Source organism: Pelodiscus sinensis, chromosome 5 (genome assembly GCF_049634645.1).
Source record: "Pelodiscus sinensis isolate JC-2024 chromosome 5, ASM4963464v1, whole genome shotgun sequence".
Taxonomy (NCBI): domain Eukaryota; kingdom Metazoa; phylum Chordata; order Testudines; family Trionychidae; genus Pelodiscus; species Pelodiscus sinensis.
In genome coordinates, this window is record NC_134715.1 from 93,489,752 (window position 1) to 93,508,738 (window position 18,987).

Consider the following 18,987-nt stretch of genomic DNA (forward strand, 5'->3'; position numbering starts at 1 on the left):
TGGGACCAGGGTAAGGACATAGCTGAGAGCTCCTGAAAATCCTCCCCCTATATACCTTTTCGATTTAGGGCTTAAGTATGCATAAGGAGGTGTTAATGATATTTTTGCACACTTATGCTTCTTTTACACCAGCTAAGTTGTTGTGAGTTAAACAGATGATGTGAAAACATCAATATAGAAAACAAATCAAAGATTTCCAAAAGTATATAACTTCAATACAATTGTAGATATTTATTACTCCCTAATATTGGGAATTGCATGCCTTTTATAAATTAAAAAAATGAGTCCTTCTTGAGTTATTTTGATTGCTGCAATAAAGTTCATCGTTAGCTAAAATGGAGAGGGGTAACTAGTGGTGTTCCCCAAGGATCAGTCCTGGGACCAATCCTGTTCAACTTATTCATAAATGATCTGGAGAAAGGGGTAAGCAGTGAGGTGGTAAAGTTTGCAGATGATACCAAACTGTTTAGGATAGTCAAGACAGAAGCAGACTGTGAGGGACTCCAAAAAGATCTCACCAAACTGAGTGATTGGGCAACAAAATGGCAAATGAAATTTAATGTGGATAAGTGTAAAGTAATGCACATTAGGAAAAATAACCCCAACTATACGTACAGTATGATGGGGGCTAATTTGGCTATGACAAATCAGGAAAGAGATCTTGGAGTTATCGTGGATAGTTCCCTGAAAACTTCCACACAGTGTGCAGCGGTGGTCAAAAAGGCAAATAGGATGCTAGGAATTATTAAGAAAGGGATAGAAAATAAGACCCAGAATATCTTACTGCCCCTGTATAAAACTATGGTACGCCCACATCTTGAATACTGTGTACAGATGTGGTCTCCTCACCTCAAAAAAGATATTTTGGCCTTGGAAAGGGTTCAGAAAAAGGCAACTAAAATGATTAGGGGTTTGGAACGGGTCCCATATGAGGAGAGGTTAAAACGACTGGGACTTTTCAGTTTAGAAAAGAGGAGACTGAGGGGAGATATGATAGAGGTATATAAAATCATGAGTGGTGTGGAGAGGGCAAATAAAAAAGTTATTTATTAGTTCCCATAATAGAAGAACTAGAGGACACCAAATGAAGTTAATGGGTAGGAGGTTTAAAACTAATAAAAGAAAGTTCTTCTTCACACAGCGTGTAGTTAACCTGTGGAACTCCTTGCCAGAGGAGGCTGTGAAGGCTAGGACTATAACAGAGTTTAAAGAGAAGCTAGATAAGTTCATGAAGGTTAGGTCCATAAAAGGTTTTAGCCTGGGGACAGAAATGGTGTCCCTGGCCTCTGTTTGTCAGAGGCTGGAGAAGGATGACAGGAGACAAATCGCTTGATTATTGTCTTCGGTCCACCCTCTCTGGGGCACCTGGTGCTGGCCACTGTCGGCAGACAGGCTACTGGGCTAGATGGACCTTTGGTCTGACCCAGTACGGCCCTTCTTATGTAGAATATATTTATATGCAACTGGGATATCCAATTAGAGAGAAATGCAACCAACCATTTTGACTAAAGGTGGATAGGAAAGAAGTTTGTTGAATGATTCTGTGATTGCCAGATGGATTACTCATGAGATGCTCTATGAATACAACAAATATAGTCTGGTGACCATAAAATTACATACAATAACTCTACATTGGGAAGCAGCACATTTGAGAGATCACATGCAAGAACGGCAGAGTATCTGGAGGGAAAACAACAAAAGTTCCAAAGCTAAAAGAACACATCAGCAGATTGTGCTATGTGAAATAACTGATTTACTAATTTTTACATGGGATTCTTGCATTTTACACTGAAACAATGACATTTGACAGGTTTTATTTGTCACAACAAGATGGTTGAGATGACCTTTTCCCCTTTCTTTCTGTCTCACAAACTGTAGCTGTATGTCAAACTGAGTAGTTAGTTAGGCTAGTAGCAATTAAAGTGTGAGTCACTAAAGTTATTACAGAATGGTGTTCTACTTTATCTTTCCCTAGCCTGCTGTGCATTTAAATTGGCTCAATAAAAATATTATTAGCATTGGTAAATTCATGATTCATTATTTTTATTGACCAACTTTCTGGAACTCATTTAAGTAATTCTTAATTTGTGTTTGTAAATTAATATAGCTAGATACTCTATGTTGCATTCATTAGCAACTGTATTATTTATATTTTTATAAAAGGGAAATACAAAGAAATTCCAATTTTTTCTACTGAGTCATAACATTTTATTAATCTTCTTTTCAGATTCTTACAAAATATTGCAGATAAATCTATATGCAATTTTAAAAAGTCTTGACTGCACATGATAAGGGTATGCAGGGGGGGTAGGATTGTTTTCCAGTTTCCTTTTCATTTACATAAACAAGATATTTTGTTTTTCTCATATTCTGAAATGCTAACCTGAAACAATCTTTATAGCTTTTCACTATGCTTACATCTTCAAGAAAATGAGCACACACATATTTGTCGCTGTATTGATATTTACATTATGAGAATTCAGCATCTGCAGAACTGCACATCTAGCTTTCTTGCACCACAGAACTGTGAGCCAATAATTCAGGGAAACGGGATGTGGTTTTGCTGAACTAAGCTCTGAGCTAAGCACCTCTGACTCTAACATACAAAGCCAATGAGCTCAGAGTAGCCCAGCTGGGACAGATGTAATTTGTTGGGGATGTACATGAAAGAGGGAAAGCACAAATGCTGTGGAAATACAAATTGTTTTAGAATATGAGTGTGACAATGATTTATATGACAAATTATTTGTTACTTTAACAACATGAAAATGGGAGGGCTCTCAATGATTTGAGTTTTAGAGATGAAGACTTACTGATTTTGTATTACAGAATGATGTCATATTTATGCTGATACTACAAATGTAGTATCTTCTGGCAGAATTAGTCTCTTTCCTGTCCACTTTCTTTCCATTGGTTACCTAACTAAATCTGTAGCTTTTCCCCCTCTTCCTTCATCTGTCTCAAAGACAGAGGAACTTTTCTTGGGTGAAAGGAGCATCTTGCAGTACTCTTGTAATTCTGGAGAAAAACTTTGCCTAGGGTACAACAAGTAGTCCTGTGACACCTTAGGCCTGGTCTATACTGAAGGAGAAAGTTGATTTAAGATACACAACTCCAGTTACGTTATGTAGGTCAGAGCTACTCAACATGTGGCCCATTTGTTTGCAGCCTGCAGTGCGGCTTGGGTTTATGCAGGCCTCAACGTGTGGCCTGTGGGTGGGATCCTTTGAACATGGCCTCCATTGGGAAAACATTCCACAATGGCGAGGTGTCTCGCAGGCGTGGTGAACACTGAAAGACACAAGCGGATGGGCTGGCTGGAACAGACGGGTACACGGTGTTGGCATTGCTAGCCCCCAAAGAGGAGGTGCTGGGGCATTATGGGAAGTGCTGGCTGCTTAGCCTTGTGAACAGAGCCTGAGAAGTGCTGACTGGCTCATATTGGCCACGTTTGGGACCACCACAGCATAAGGCTTAATCTTTGTATTCATGCCCGTCAGTGTGAATGAAGCTATATGCATATATTTGCATGTACAGTATATAGAACCACACTTAAGTTGTGGCCTTGGCATGTGCTGTGCGTATCACTGTGGCCCCCAGCGCTTCCAAAGTTGAGCAGCCCTGAATACCTCCAAGTATCTTAAATCGCATATTGGTACCATCTGCACAGCGGGAGGTTGACAGGAGTACACGTTCCCATCAACTTTCCCTACTCCTCATGAGGAGCAGGATTACCGGCACCAACAGGGGTGCCTTGTCAATATGAATTAGCATGTCTTCACTAGACCCGCTAATTCGAACCCCAGAAGATCAACTACGGTAGCTTCAATCTTCTCTCTCTCTATGTGTGTATGTGTGTGTATATATATATATATATATATATATAGTTATAGTTATAGTTATAAAGTTATAGTATCATGAGCAGTATCATGAGCTTTCGTAGGTAAAACCCACTTCATCAGATGAGCTTCAGTAGTTTTTTGGTTGGTTGGTTGATTTGTTTGTTAGGAAGTTAGGGGTTTTTGGTTAGTGGGGGAAGGGGTTTGTATAAAATGTTGTCACTGACATTCTTACAACGGTTAAGACTTTTTCAATGAGGAAGGTTTTGCAACAAATCCTAAAGACGGTCAACTTTGGATTTGATTGATCACCCCTCAAAATTTCTATCAAAATCAGATCCCCTAAATCAAGAGCACTTTGTCTCCTGCTATCATACTTCATCCTGGACTTTGAACTTTGTGGTCCCAGAGGAGCAGTGCTTAATTTATGCCAAAGCTGAGTCTTGGCAGTTAATAACCCGAGCACCCCATGACTTGCCATGTCAGTTATGAATACAAAGCACGCGCTTGAGCCCAAGCACCTTTTTCATTATAAATTAAGCACTTTAGAGCTTTCTGATAGTCAAAGCACGATCCATTTAATATGTCAAAGATTAGGCCCACAACCCTAAATTGGCTTCCGATACTGGCTGGGAACCATTAGCAACCTCAACCATAGAGGAAGACAGCATATGCAGAACAGTGCCGCCCTCAGGTTCATACCTCAAAATACATGGTATCACATCATGTTTACCCTCAGCAATGCTACTGGTTCCCCATGCATTTTAGGGTCTAGGATAAAACTGCTCTCTGTGTTTTTAAAATTCTCCAAAGACAGACACATGAACTAGATTCTGATTACAGTTACATCATTATGTAAATCAGGAATAAGTTCACTTAAACCAGTAAATGATATCATAATCAGGCCCCATGTATCTCCTTATTCCAAAAGATACATACAGTGAAATCTTTGTTATCCGGCCCTCTGTTAACCAGAAACTTTGTTAACCAGCATTGCCCCCAGCCACAATACTGTCACATCTTCAGGTGCACAAGCCTGGCTTGGTTTACCATGATTGGCTTAACAATTTTTTATTTAAGAAGTACTAATCATCTTTAGCTCAAAATAGAAATGTGAGACCAACTGCCTCACACTACAAAACTACCAATATTAAAAATTTGAGTTTTTCTATTACTGTCCATTGGTTTTTCCTAGGTTGATGGGACCCTCAGATAACCTGAATTTTTAGATAGCCAGAATCCCCGAGCGTGCCGGATAACGCAGGTTTTACTGTATATATTTTTATAATACAATAAGAAAACAGCAGATGAAATTATATGTTAATACATGCTAAGTAATGCATATTGGAAAATATAGTCCCAACTATACATATAAAATGATGGGGTTTAAATTAGCTATTACTACTCAGAAAAAAGATCTTGGAGTCAATGTGGATAATTCTCTGAACATATCCACTAAATGTGCAGCAGCAGTTAAAAATGTTAACAAAATGCTGGGTATCATTAGAAAAAGAGATGGATAACAAAACAAAACATTATATTGCCTCTGTGGTACAATGCAGGCAAATCTGGTCACTCCATCTCAAAAGAGATATACCAATATTGGAAAAGGCACAGAAAAGGGCAACAAAAATTACTGGGTATGGAACAGATTTTATGAAGAGAAATTAATAACACTGGGACTTTTCAAGTTGGAAAAGAGATTCATCTAAGGAGAGATAAGATAGAGATCTATAAAATCATGACTAGTGTGGAGAAAGTAAATAAATAAGTGCTATTTACTCCTCCTCAACACAAGAACTATGGGTCACCAAATGAAATTAATAGGCACCAGGTTTAAAACAAACAAACAAACACACAAACAAACAAAGTATTTTTTCACACAACATGCAGTCAACCTGTGGAACTCCTTGCCAGATGATGTTATGAAGGCCAAGACTATGATGGAGTTCAAAAAAGAAAAGGATAAGTTCATGAAGAACAGGTCCATCCATGGCTCTTAGCCAAAATGGGTAGGGATGCACAACCATGCTCTGAAATGTTCCTGGCTTCAATTTGCCTAAATCTGGGAATGGGTGAAAGGAGATGGATCATTTGATGATTATCTGTTCTGTTCAATCCCTCTGAAGCACTTGGTATTGGCCACTGTCAGAAGACAGGATACTTAGAATTATAGAATCATAGAATACTAGGACTGGAAGGCACCTCGAGAGATCATCGAGTCCAGTCCCCTGCCCTCATGGCAGGACCAAATACTGTCTAGACCATCCCTGATAGACATTTATCTAACCTACTCTTAAATATCTCCAGAGATGGAGATTCTACAACCTCCCTGGGCAATTTATTCCAGTGTTTGACTACCCTGACAGTTAGGAACATTTTCCTAATGTCCAACGTAAACCTCTCTTGCTGCAGTTTAAGCCCGTTGCTTCTTTTTCTATCCCCAGAGGCCAAGATGAACAAGTTTTCTCCCTCCTCCTTATGACACCCTTTTAGATACCTGAAAACTGCTATCATGTCCCACCTCAATCTTCTCTTTTCTAAACTAAACAAACCCAATTCCTTCAGTCTTCCCTCATAGGTCATGTTCTCTAGACCTTTAATCATTCTCGTTGCTCTTCTCTGGACCCTCTCCAATTTCTCCACATCTTTCTTGAAATGCGGTGCCCAACTTGGTTAGATGGACCATTGGTCGGACTCAGTAAGGCCATTCTTATGTTCTTAATTTACATGAAGGGCTTTAAACTGTATCAGGGATTCTTAAGTATTTCCATACCACAACTCCATGTTACAAGGGAAAAATATTTCTTGTTCCATGTAGCTGCAAAGAAAGGATGATGGCTACAGCCCACTGAAATCTGTTCAAAACTATCAGATTGTGATACGTGAACTTTAGTAAATAGACTTATAATGTAAGATCTGTAAAAAAATGTGTTATTTTTACAGCAGCTAAATCATCTGTGTGTTATTTACAAAAGAGTTTTTAACATCCATGTTTTCAGTCTTAAAACATGTAATGGCTAATCAATTCTAATTTGTGTAATGAAAAAGTTATTTTCTGAAGAGATTAAATTTTTTTTTTATGATCACACAAGGTATGAGCATAACATCAAGTTTTTGGAGGAATACTGTATTTAGATAAAGAAACAGATTTTCACAGCATCTCAATGTTTCAATTTAATTTAATCTCAGGCACTTCAATTTCTGTTCCACATATAATGAAATTTAGGCTATGTAACACTGATTACTACACATAACTATGAACCACTCTTGCATACAGTGACATCAGCAATTACATTTTATTTTATCATACTGAATAACAGAAAGACAGCAGGAAGCATAAAGAAAAGGTGATTGATATTTCTTATATTCTGTTCTTCAGGATAAAGGACTAGAAGAGGAATACACACATGCACAAAATAATCAAGACAGCAGAATACTGAATATGAGTAATGTGTAATGAGATACATTATGCTGCTCTCTAATATCAATTAATTGATCATTCAAGTTAAATAGTGGCAGAGTAAAAACCCAAACATTTTTCACTGTATTATGGCATTAATGGAAATGTAAGTTTAAACAATAAGTATTTAAACCATAAGTATTTGATTTTTTAAATAAAATAATGTATTCATTGTGTTGTGTACATATGCCACAAATTCAGAACTAGACTTTGATAGGAAATACAACTAATCCAACATCATAAGTGAAGCAAATATATAATGTATGTAATGCACTAACATAAGGCAATAAAACAATTGGATACATTATTGTGGATTCATTAAAAACACAACTGGTTTAGAGAGGAAGGGCAATGAAAATGGATATACTCTGTATTTGTGATACAATGCAATCATATGCTGTACACACAATATTGGGACTGATTCTCTTTTCATTTGCATCAGTTTAACTCCAGTATCTTCAGTAAAGCTACTCTCAATTTATGCTGGTACCACAGAAGAGAGACTCAGACCCAGCATGCTTTTAAACAAAAGTCTTCTTACCTCATTACATGGAAACATACTTCATTCTTTCTCCCATTGCCTCAAAAATGTAATTAGTGAGACATCTAGTGTCAAATACTAACTATAGTTGAGGTTGTGTTACCGATCAAAAGGCATTATAAAAGCTTTTTGTTTAGCACTGTGACAAAGTGTTCTTTCAACAATAGCCACGCCCGTGGGAGTGCTGAGAGGAGGGTGGCCCAAAAAGACTAAAAAACAACAAATAGTCTAGCACAGTGTTGTTTCTTAAACTTTTTAAGACCGAGGAACACCAAACAATTTTTTTATGAGAAACACCAAGGATTTTTTTGTTGAGGAAAAAAAAAAGGTCACCTTCCCCTTTAAGGGTGGCCATTTTGATTTCTGTTGTTTTCCGTGGCACACCTCTGACTGCCTCACGGCACACCAGTGTGCTATAGAGCACAGTTTAAGAAACACTGGTCTATTAGCACATTAAAGACTAACAAAACATGTAGATGGTATCATGAGCTTTCATGGGTACAATCCACTGGACCCCACCACATCAGCCAACAAATCAGAGGCTCATTTAACTGCATATCTACTAATGTGATCTGTGCCAGCAATGCCCCTCTGCCATGTATATTAGTCAAACTGGACAGTCTCTACCAGAAAGGATTAATGGACATGAATCAGATATCCGAAAAGTCAACATACAGAAACCTGTTGCAGAATACTTTAACCTGCCCTAGCACTCACTAATGGATCTCAAGGTCACCATGTTGTATGATGTTGTCACATGTTGTCACCATGTTTCATTTGAAGAAGTGGGTTGTACTCACCAAAGCTCATGATACCATCCACATGTTTTGTTAGTCTTTAAGGTGCTGCCAGACAAGTCATTTTTTAAGTTTCTCTAGTTACAGACTAAATTGGCTACCCCTTTGAAGCCAAAAAGACTAGTTAAATGTGAATGTTACTTTGGAGATGAAGGACATTTTCTCAAAAAAAAAAAAACCAAACCCTGTGTGTATGTGTTGAAATAGTTAAGTAGAGAAAGAAGACTGAATTCGCATAGAAAATGCTGCTAGAAACCAACGACAGCAATGCTAAGCAAATTACCGCCATACTGTAAAAATGCTAATCTGTTTGGAAGTACTAAATCAGGGCCTGAAGGATAATGAAACCAACAGGGATGAACATCCATTTCAGTCAGCCTTGAAGAGAGCTGTTATCCCTTTAAAATGTTAACTGGTCAATCACATTACTGTGCAACCATTTCAGCTACTTTTACTAAGAAAAATGTATAACAAATAAAGCAAAGGGCAGTAAACATTTGTCATGCTTCACTGGGAACAAGCAAGCCTGTTACAGAAATGGGATTACTAAGAAACAGCGAAGTACTAGATCTAAGATGCTGCTGCTAGTTTTAGTACGAGAAAAATGGCTTTGTTTGTAGCACTTGCTACATTAAGGGGACAAGCAACATTCAGGTGGATTGTATCATGTGATACCTGTTTTCTGATATAGTGGAATAGATGAAAGAAGTAGTGTGGGATGAATTATTCAGATACTCAATAGAATATTTTAAAGAATAATAATAAATATAAAATATAAAATAAAAAGAAGATCTATTACAACGATTCCTCACTGACTGTATAAAAAGCTTAGTTTCCCCTCTATCTAGGAATTATAATTGTGCTCAGACCTGTGATCTATATAATCCAATATTCTTTGACAGTAGACATACTTTAAACACTTAAAAGTTGGGAGCAAGAATTTCTATAATGGATAATTAAGAAATAGCCTGTCTGTAGGGGGATATTCTTCCTGGTCCATGTAGAGTGAATCTGGAAGCACACAGGTTTATATCCCATATAACAATGTTTCAATTTTATCTAATGTAACTGTGAATATACATCCATAAAAATACCCAATCCTTTTCTAAACCCTTAGATATGAAGCTTTTGGCCCCAGTTATATGGTATGACAGTGAGGTCAATTATGTGTTTTTAAAAAGTATTTCTTTTTACTTGTTTTAAATGTGTTTACTTTCAATTTCATTCATTGTTTCCTTGTTTTTCTACAATGAGGATAACTATAAAATCACAGGGTTAGAAATGACTACAAGAGACGTATAGACTATCTCCTTCATCTAATCATCTAATGGTTTAATCTTCTCTGTATCATTAATTATTTTATATACTTCCGACATATCGCACATACTAATCTTTCCACACAATGCTTTCTTTTTAATCTCTCTTCATACCATACATTATGTCTCTTTTTTATTTCTAAAAGATCATATTTTACCATCAGATAAACGTCTCTCTCTTAATTACCTTAATGAGAAATGTGCTTTTGCAATTGAGGACAGAATTCTATTTTGCAAGTTAAATTCTGCTCTCAGTAACATGCTTGCAACTTCAGTTACTTTCAAGATATGTCTGTGATGCTACGCCTACATATTTTTATGGCGATGTGTTTTGAATATGAATATGCATAATTCAAATATGCTTTATGCAAAATTCATCATGTAATCTCTAGGGCTGCACCCAACCGCCACTCATCAGCTGTTTCCCCTTCTGTCAAAAGGAAACCTTCAGCTCATCTCCAGCAAGCTGTGGAGCAGAACCCCGCTTCACCTCTGGTCCACTCCCTGGACAAAGCTGGGAGAGAAGAGGAGAAGCGGCAGGTTTTGAAGGATTCACTAGAGCAGCTGGCTGGTGGGCACGCATGCAAGGGATAGCCAGATCCAGCAGATGAAGCAAGAATAAAGGGCTCTGGCAAGAGGAATTACCGCTCCGTTGGGGAGGGCGAATCAGTCCTGTGAGGCCCAGGAAGCTGCCTTGACTCCAGCTAGGGAGGGAACCATGGGCTATGCATGTCTGTGCTGCCCAGTGATTCATGATGCTCTGTGACCGCCCCCCTCCCTCAGCTCCCAGACCCCCACACTTTGACTGCTGAGCCGAAGCAGCCACTGGGACTGCATAGCAGCAGCATGGGAGAAGCTGAGGTGACTGGTTTCCTTCCAGTAAGGCTCTGCCTCCCCAGTTAAAGCCACTGCACACTTACTTGGTGTGTAGCATCTCAATTGTCTTTAGGGTGAAGAGGGCTAACTGCAGCCCCCCTCGATGCCCCAGAAGCACTGCTTTCCTCCCCTCCCCCCCACACCACCTGCAAGGATCTGCCTTCTCCTCAGTACCAACCAGAACTAGCAGGGCTCCCTTTGCACCAAGTGAACTGAAACTGGGCTAGGGAGAGGGAAGGCGAGTCTCCTATGATCCAATCCCCATGAACTCCCCATGCATTCACACCACTCCCTGCTTGCTCCTCTGTCAGTGTCCCCACTTCTAGCCCTGTTCCTGCCCCATCCCAGCCCTGGGCTTGTCCCCTAGCCCTTGAGATAGCTCTCCTGTGAAGTGGCCACCCTCCTCCTCTGTGGGCATGGTGCAGATGGTTGAGCGCTATAGGGCACTAGGAATTGTAAATAGCAGTCCTCAGGGTAGGAGGTATCTTTCCCCTGTCCCACCAACCACCAAACTGTTCTGGGAATGGGAGAGGGTGTCTCTTTCTCACCCCACCACTTTGCCCTGGCAGATAGTGAGATGGGGCTGAGAAGGAGGGGAATGTCTCCCTCTCCCCACCAGAGCAGCCCCCGAGCAGAGGCTGGGAAGGAGGGCAGTCTTTCTCCAGCAGTTAAAGCCCTGAAACAAAGGAAAGTTGCCTCTTTCTCTGGGATGTTAACATTTGTTTATTTTTGTAAATGTGTTACCACTTGAAAGCCAGCTTCCCATGTGTATCAGCTTCCACCTCCTTGCCCCCACCCCAGCACTTGGCTCTGCGGGAGCCGGTGTTTTCTGGGACCCAGCTTTTAAGCTGGCTTCCCTGTGAGCATTGGCTCCTGCGTCTCCCCCTGCGCTGCTGCCTCTGATACAGAGGCAGCAGTGGGGGGGAGGAGGCGAGGGGAGGTGGAGGGGAGGGAGAACTGCATATAACCATGAGGGTTAACCAATGAGCTCAGGCTGAGCACTATGTATACATACTGATATAATAGCAGTAAACAAGTTGGGTAATTGAAATAAGTAGACTATTGCATGACTCATATTGCTTGGAAGAATGTTTTGTATTTCAGTACTCACAAGGTCTTGCATATTCCTTGGTTGTATTAAGGGAATCATTGATCCCAAGATCATTGTGAACATCTAGTTTGGTCTCCTATACAACAGGCCATAGAACTTTTCAATAATCAATCCTAGAGCAAATCTTTTAGAAAACATCCAATATTGATTTTAAAATCAGTGATGTAGAATCTGCCTTTACTCTTGGAAAACTGTTTCAAAATTTTACACCTTATTTCCTGCCTGAATTTGTCTAGCTGCAACTTCCAGTAATAGGATAATTTAATACCTTCTCTATTATACTGAAGAGTGGATTTATTACCTATTTGTTTCCTCATGCAAGAAACTATCTACTAGGGGACAACAGTCATAGGTCAGCAGTACTTACATGAAAGACTTTGCACGTTAGTTATAATAGCATTAATGTACTATGATATGCATATAAAGTATAAACATATAGATACTGTTTCTTTTCTGTTCAAAGCATATACATTGTTATTTTAACCTAACATGACTAAACTCACTACCTGCATTTCTTAAATTCCTTGAGATGCCTATTAGTAATTATATAAATAATCATAATACACACACACAAATCCCCTGGCTCATACCATGAACTTGTCATTAAGAAGAAAATTCTTAATGTTTAATGCCTATTACTTTACCAAACCTACATTAATTCAAGAAATGATAGTACATTTGGATGTTGGTAGATCCTACTCCCAAGAATCCAGGATTTATGTACTGATTTGTGTGAATATAATCAAATGAAAACATTGTTGATTTTTCAACTATGACTTTGTGAAAGATGCTGGTCAGACAGCCCAAAGAGACTGAAGAATATGAATGCACAACAGCAATGCAAACTTTTCCAATAATATCCTTTCAATTTTCCCCAACTCTAATACCATCTTGAAGAGTAGGAAGGTTAATTCAGACTTCAAACCCCTAAGTGCTTAGCCTCTCTCTTAAAACTTCCAGTAAGGATGTAAATTAAACTGGTTTCTTTGTAAAATGGCTACCTGGCACCACACAATTTTTTGTCAGATAACAAATTGATAATATAACATACTTTTTGTCACTAGTGGCTTAAGTTGGCTTTGAATTTAGAAGATATGTTAGAAGTTAAAAGGCTTATAATTTAAAAAAATATTCAGGATCTCCTTATGCTCTCTGAAATCTAATGAGGTAATTTGTTGACTTCACTGACCTTTCATGAAAGCCAAAATGATTTACAAGAAAAAAAAATTTCTTTCACATTGCAAAGGTCATGGTAGCCCAGGAATATTTTGTTCAAAGCAGGATAAGATTACATATAAATCTTACAAATGTAAACAACCACTTAGTCATTAATAGTTGCCTTTAAGAGCATTTAACCATGCCAACCTGCATTAAAACTCTGATTTAAAAGTACTGTCCAGTGATGCCACAAGGTTTAATGGCTGAACACTTACCAACTGTGGCAGATGCTGTTGACAGCAGAGATTTGCCCCATGATCCCCATGCTCCCCATCCACTTCCTTTAGGAGAGGAGTCCAAATCCTACAGTAGGAAATATTCAGTTTCACCGTCAGAAATTTAAATTGCCCAAATACAGGAGAAAAAATATCCACTACTAGAAACCAGACTCCAGCATGTATTAAACAATGTAATTACATTTGTAATTCAACAGTACAGGTTGAATCTCCATGGTCTGGCACCCTCGGGACTGACCAGTCCCAAATGACAGAATTTGCTGGACCTGGGGCTGCCAGCATCTCCACTCCCCCTGCTTGCGCTCTACAGCAGCCTCCTAGGATGCTGGGGCTCAGCTGCATCTCTGCCCTCCCCCCCCAGGTCTGCAAGGGCTCTGCAGCTCAACTGCTCTGACCTGCTGGGATTCCACAGCTCAGCTGTCCCAGCCTGCAGGGGCTCTGCCCACCTGGGCTCAGCTCTTCCCTGGTCCAGTAATGTTCCTGGCCCCAGCCCAACTGGTTTTCATTCATGAGTGCTCCAGCCCCAAGTACCCATGGGATCACTGACAATGCTGGATCAGGGAAATCCAGATTACAGGGGTTCAACCTGTAATGCCATCAGGGATCTGTGGGAATAGAAACCCAAAGAAGATACTGTCTTATATTCAATGGTGGCGTTGCAGTGCTGCATTATTTTACTTTAAATTGAGGTTTCTGGTTAAAGTTTAAGCTTCTGTGGTAGGTGCAGAGAAGAGAGTAACTCTGGTGCAAAGGCCTACATTCCCTCTCTCAAGAAAATAAAGTGTAGCTAAAATTATTGTATTGCATTAGACTATTTTCAGTATTCCATATTTTAATAAGGCTAAAAAAATCAATTGTCTTATTAGAACTTCTATATCACTTCTTTGTAACCTAGCTTCAATATGTATTGAATCTCTGGACAGGAAAACAGGTTCCTTAGAAAAGGCACACGTCTTATGTGCATGACCCTCTTCACCCATATTCAAAGGGGAAGAATAAATTATTTCTTTCCTCCAGTCCTTGGCCTACAATTCCTTGTCTGTAATTTGATTAGAGATCCTTTCTGCTCACCATATTAAATGGAGAAGTTGCTGTGTCCTTATTGGACACGGATTCTATGCTGCTGACATGAAATAAAAAAAAAGAAATAACTTTTGCTTTTACAGGTGAAGCAAACACAGTATCCACAAGCAATAGTAATTGTGCCACTAACATAAGCAGTTCTGTGCACTCAGCTGAAGTAGAAAACAAAGATTCATGAACCTTCAGGAGCTAGGGTCGTTTTAATTTCAGTTTTTCATTATGGCTAGTTAATTATAATTTTAAAAGTAGTAGGTACTAATATAAACAAAACAATAGTAATAACTGAAACATCTCAAGATTTTGAGATGAGCTCTATGGAACATCAATAGAAATGTTGTCTGATAATTGTTAGACAGATGGTGAATTGTGGTTATGACTACCAATTAGCTAAGAAGAGCAAATACGGCTACTTTAGGTTAAAACATCTTCTTGTTTTTGAACTCATGTGTTTGTCCATCTGGCATATCTTATCTTTAAAGGCCCCCTATTCAGCAAAGCATTTGAATGTGCTTAAGTCTCACTGAACTCAATGGGACTTAAGCATGTGTCTAAATAGGGCTAGACTGGCCTTACCAGACTATCATCTCTTTGAGGCAAGGATACTGTTCTACAATGTGGGCCTAATCTGATTGAGGCTTCAGGTGCTAACAGAATGTAAATATGAAAACAAATACATCCTTAGGCTGAAAGGATATTGTATAGTTTGCAGTCAGATACCCAGAAGTCAGGAAGCACAAATTAATGGTTGCATATGTGACCCACTTCTGCCCACTTTTTGTCCATCCCATGCACTGAATGAACCGGGGTGTGAAGAAAATGAAGGATTATCATAGTACATACACACCAGGGGAGCAAATTCATGTCACATGGGCAAATTTGACTTTTCCTAACTGTTGAGTGCTTCACTGCAATCTAAACAGTGTTATTTTACCACAGATTTTTTGGCATGATTTCCTAGATTTTTGTAGAAAATTGCCCATGATTATTTCATAGCAAAATGCTAATGCAGCAAATCTATTATTTTTACAAAATATATTATTTTTACAGAATCCTGTTCTTTGCACAAAGTGGGGAAATATGCTTATGATTCTCTCATACAGAAAGCTAATTACCATAAAGGAAAGCTGTTCTGGAAGAAAAAGACAAGATTACTTACTGGACTGCTTTGTTCATTTGGTGTCACTTCTGATCCAGGTTCAGGATCAAGGCTCACAGACTCGCTGCAGTCAGTAGGCACGTTTTCAGTCACCTTTCTGCTGGAAGGCTGACTTGCAATTACTTCCATAGTCAAAGGATTTTCATTGATAGCCATGTCCCCTTCCTGTCCATTACTAGTATTATAAGAAACTTGTCTCTGTTCATCTTGGGAAGACCCATGCAAGATCCCAGGCATTTCACTATGTTCTGCTGTATCTTTAGCCGATTCATCACTACTAGGCATTGCCATTGTTTCAGGTTTTCCTTCAATGGGTACTGCGTCACTCATGTCATTAGACATTTTTTATTTCAACTTAAAAAAACCAAAGAGATGAGTATATTTATATGAACTAATCAAATCAATGTCAAATCTCACAAACACTTAAACGACACAAAGGCAGTGAAATATATATCCTGCCTTGCAATCACATTCAATCACATTGCAGATACACAGCATGCTAATAATGACACAGAAGACTACAGAAGTCTGTGTTGTAAATTAGCAGTGTTTCATTTACAGAAATCATCAAGGTTAGTTTGTGCAGGTTAGTTATAATCCTTGATCTTGGAGGACAGTATATACAGTCCATGTAATAAACACTGATTACCTTATCTAAAGAAATCTTGCTGATTTAAAACCCAACATAGACTTGTCCAAGACTTTTTATTTTCTTCATATTATAGACTAATAGACTTTAAGGCCAGATGGACCATTATGATCATCTACTTCAAGGGTCTCAAACTCCTGGCCTGTAGGCTATCCCTGTGCGGAGCGATTGCACAATCAAACCTAGAACTCCCAGTGGGCCGAGTGGGTCCTGTCTATTACTGGTCCCCACACCCCACTCCTTCCCATCATTGTCCCACCCTCTTTCCACCATCCCCCAAGGACGTGGCTTCAGAGATCACCGGGGGGGCCTGGCACCACGTGGTGGCAGGGGTTGCACCTCCCTGCACTCTCTGCAGTGGCAGGAGCCATTGGGGAAGCAGAACACACTGGGCAAGTGCACTCACTCTGCTTCCCCGTGGCTCCTGCTGCCATGGGAGGCCCAACTGCTGCTGCCATGCCATGCCCCGCAATAATCCCCAAAGTGGCATCCTTGGGGGACAGAGCACCATGGGATGGAGAGGCAGGGTGATGGCAGGAAGGGATGTGGCTTGGGGACCAGTAAAGCACGAGTTCCCCCCCAGTCCACCAAGAGTCTCTGGCTGGATTATGCAATCATTCTGGCCAGGGATGACCCATGGGCCGGGTGTTTGAGACCCTTGATTTAGTCTGACCTCTTGCACATTGCCAGCCACAGAACCTCACTCACCCTCTCCTACAGAAGGCCAACAGCCGTGGCCTGAGTTACTGAAATTCTCTCTGCTTGTTTAGCACTGGTTTCCCCGAGGTCCCTCCCATTATCTCACCAATGAGAGTGCAAGAAGAGCAGCTCTGTAACCCTTGCCATCTGGAATAATGTTTCCATTATCTGCCCTACATGCTATTCATTCTCTAATCTCATGCAAAAACAGAACATTTCTCTTCTACAGTCATTTTTAAACCATAACTTTATTATTGAACTCTGCAGAGAATTTTCAAGTATTGTTTGTATGAAGGCTGCTATAAAACAGCTCCCCTGGGCTGGCCGGGGACTATGCTGCCTGGCTGCCGGCTCCCTGGGTCTGGTTGGCGAAAGGGAAGCCATGCTGCCTAACAGGCAGCTCAGCAGCACAGGAATCTTACCCGTGTGAGTGGCCAGCAACATCTAGAGCCCTGTCCCCAGCTGGCCACTCTCCTACTGGCGCACCTGCGCCTCCAGTGGTCATTCTGCAGTACAACTATGGCTGCTAGCAGCCCCTTCCCATTGGCTGTGTCTAGACTGGCAAGCTTTTCCGCAAAATCATCTACTTTTGCGGAAAAACTTGCCAGCTGTCTACACTGGCCACTTGAATTTCCAGAAAAGCACTGACGATCTCATGTAAGATCGTCAGTGCTTTTCCAGAAATACTATGCTGCTCCCGTTCGGGCAAAAGTCTTTTCCAAAAGACTTTTGCGCAAAAGGGCCAGTGTAGACAGCACAGTACTGTTTTCCGCAAAAAAGTCCTGATCGCGAAAATGGCGATCGGGGCTTTTTTGCGGAAAACAGCGTCTGGATTGGCCACGGACGCTTTTCCGCAAAAAAGTGCTTTTGTGGAAAAGAATCCTGCCAATCTGGACGTGATTTTCCGAAAATGCTTTTAACGGAAAAGTTTTCCGTTAAAAGCATTTTCGGAATATCATGCCAGTGTAGACGTAGCCTTTGTGTTTTATGAACATAGGTCTTGGAAGACAGACAAAGGAGAACTGCTTTTCAGATACATTGGGCTTAATTCTTCTCCCACGCCTGTTTTACCCAAATGTAGGAGCATTAACTCCCATGGAGTTACTTCAGATTTACAACAGATTTACAACCAAATATGAACATATACCTATCAATTGTAGAATTTTAGTAGGTACATTCTTTATTTTAGACCCAAATTTACTTCTGTCCCACACAGATCTGGTGCTCTCTCATGTTCTAATTAAAGCAATAGAAATTTTTTACACACAATAAATAAGTGAGCCTCACATTCAAACTTTTTCTGGTATTTGAAGTTGGCTATACTACTTAGGAATGTAATTTATTTTAACTGTTGGTAACTCACACTTTGGGTTTCGACTACTTGAGTTCTATATAGATATATTTATAATGATTAAGGCTATACAAATAATCTGTTTGATATGATTAAGCAGAATTGACTAGACTGTGTTCTTGTTTACACAGGTATAAATTAGAGATGTAATAATAGTGTAGTCAATTAACCGATTAACCGATAAGCAAAAGCTTATGATAATGCTATAGAGTAGACTACTAGCATTTCTCTCCCCCATCCCACTGCCAGTAAATTTTTTAGCAGGCTGGCCAGCAGCCTGGCTCACTCTTGATTTGCACCGGGTCTGGGACCTACTCTGCTGCAGCTCTGCATTTAAAGTGTATTAGGAGCTGGGCAGGCAGGCAGCCCAGCTTGGTCCTGGCTCATGCCGGGTCTGGGACCTACCCCGCAATGTGGCTCTACCTTTGAAGTGTATTAGGAGCCACATGGGCAGGCAGCCAAGCTGTTTTGGCTCGTACCAGGTCTAGGAGCTCAGACATCTCCTATACAGGGGCTACTGCCACCCCATGCTGCTGCCTCTTTATCAGACACAACAGTACTGGGCAACAGGCAGCTAGTCTTCAAGGAGAGCTTGGCTCCTCACGAGTGAGGCCGGAGCACACTGGCTGTCAGCCCCACCCCAGGGAACTAT

General features: G+C 40.2%; 2 protein-coding genes across 3 annotated transcripts in view; one reads left to right on the forward strand and one right to left on the reverse strand.

Moving 5' to 3' along the window:
* TMEM156 (transmembrane protein 156) overlaps positions 1–15,642 on the forward strand; it is a 107,305-nt gene extending 91,663 nt beyond the window's left edge. The window contains exon 7 of one of the 2 annotated variants that reach the window (XM_075930578.1): positions 7,222–10,378. The gene's annotated coding sequence lies outside the window, so the exon portion shown is untranslated. The other variant, XM_075930577.1, reaches the window with a different exon arrangement.
* Positions 1–15,978, reverse strand: part of FAM114A1 (family with sequence similarity 114 member A1) — a 47,979-nt gene extending 32,001 nt beyond the window's left edge. The window contains exons 1-2 of the mRNA XM_025187966.2: positions 15,637–15,978; positions 13,377–13,464 (exon numbers count right to left, since the gene is read on the reverse strand). Coding sequence (XP_025043751.2) covers positions 13,377–13,464; positions 15,637–15,978 — 430 coding nt within the window. The remainder of the gene's footprint in view (positions 1–13,376; positions 13,465–15,636) is intronic.
* Positions 15,979–18,987: the final 3,009 nt, after the last annotated feature.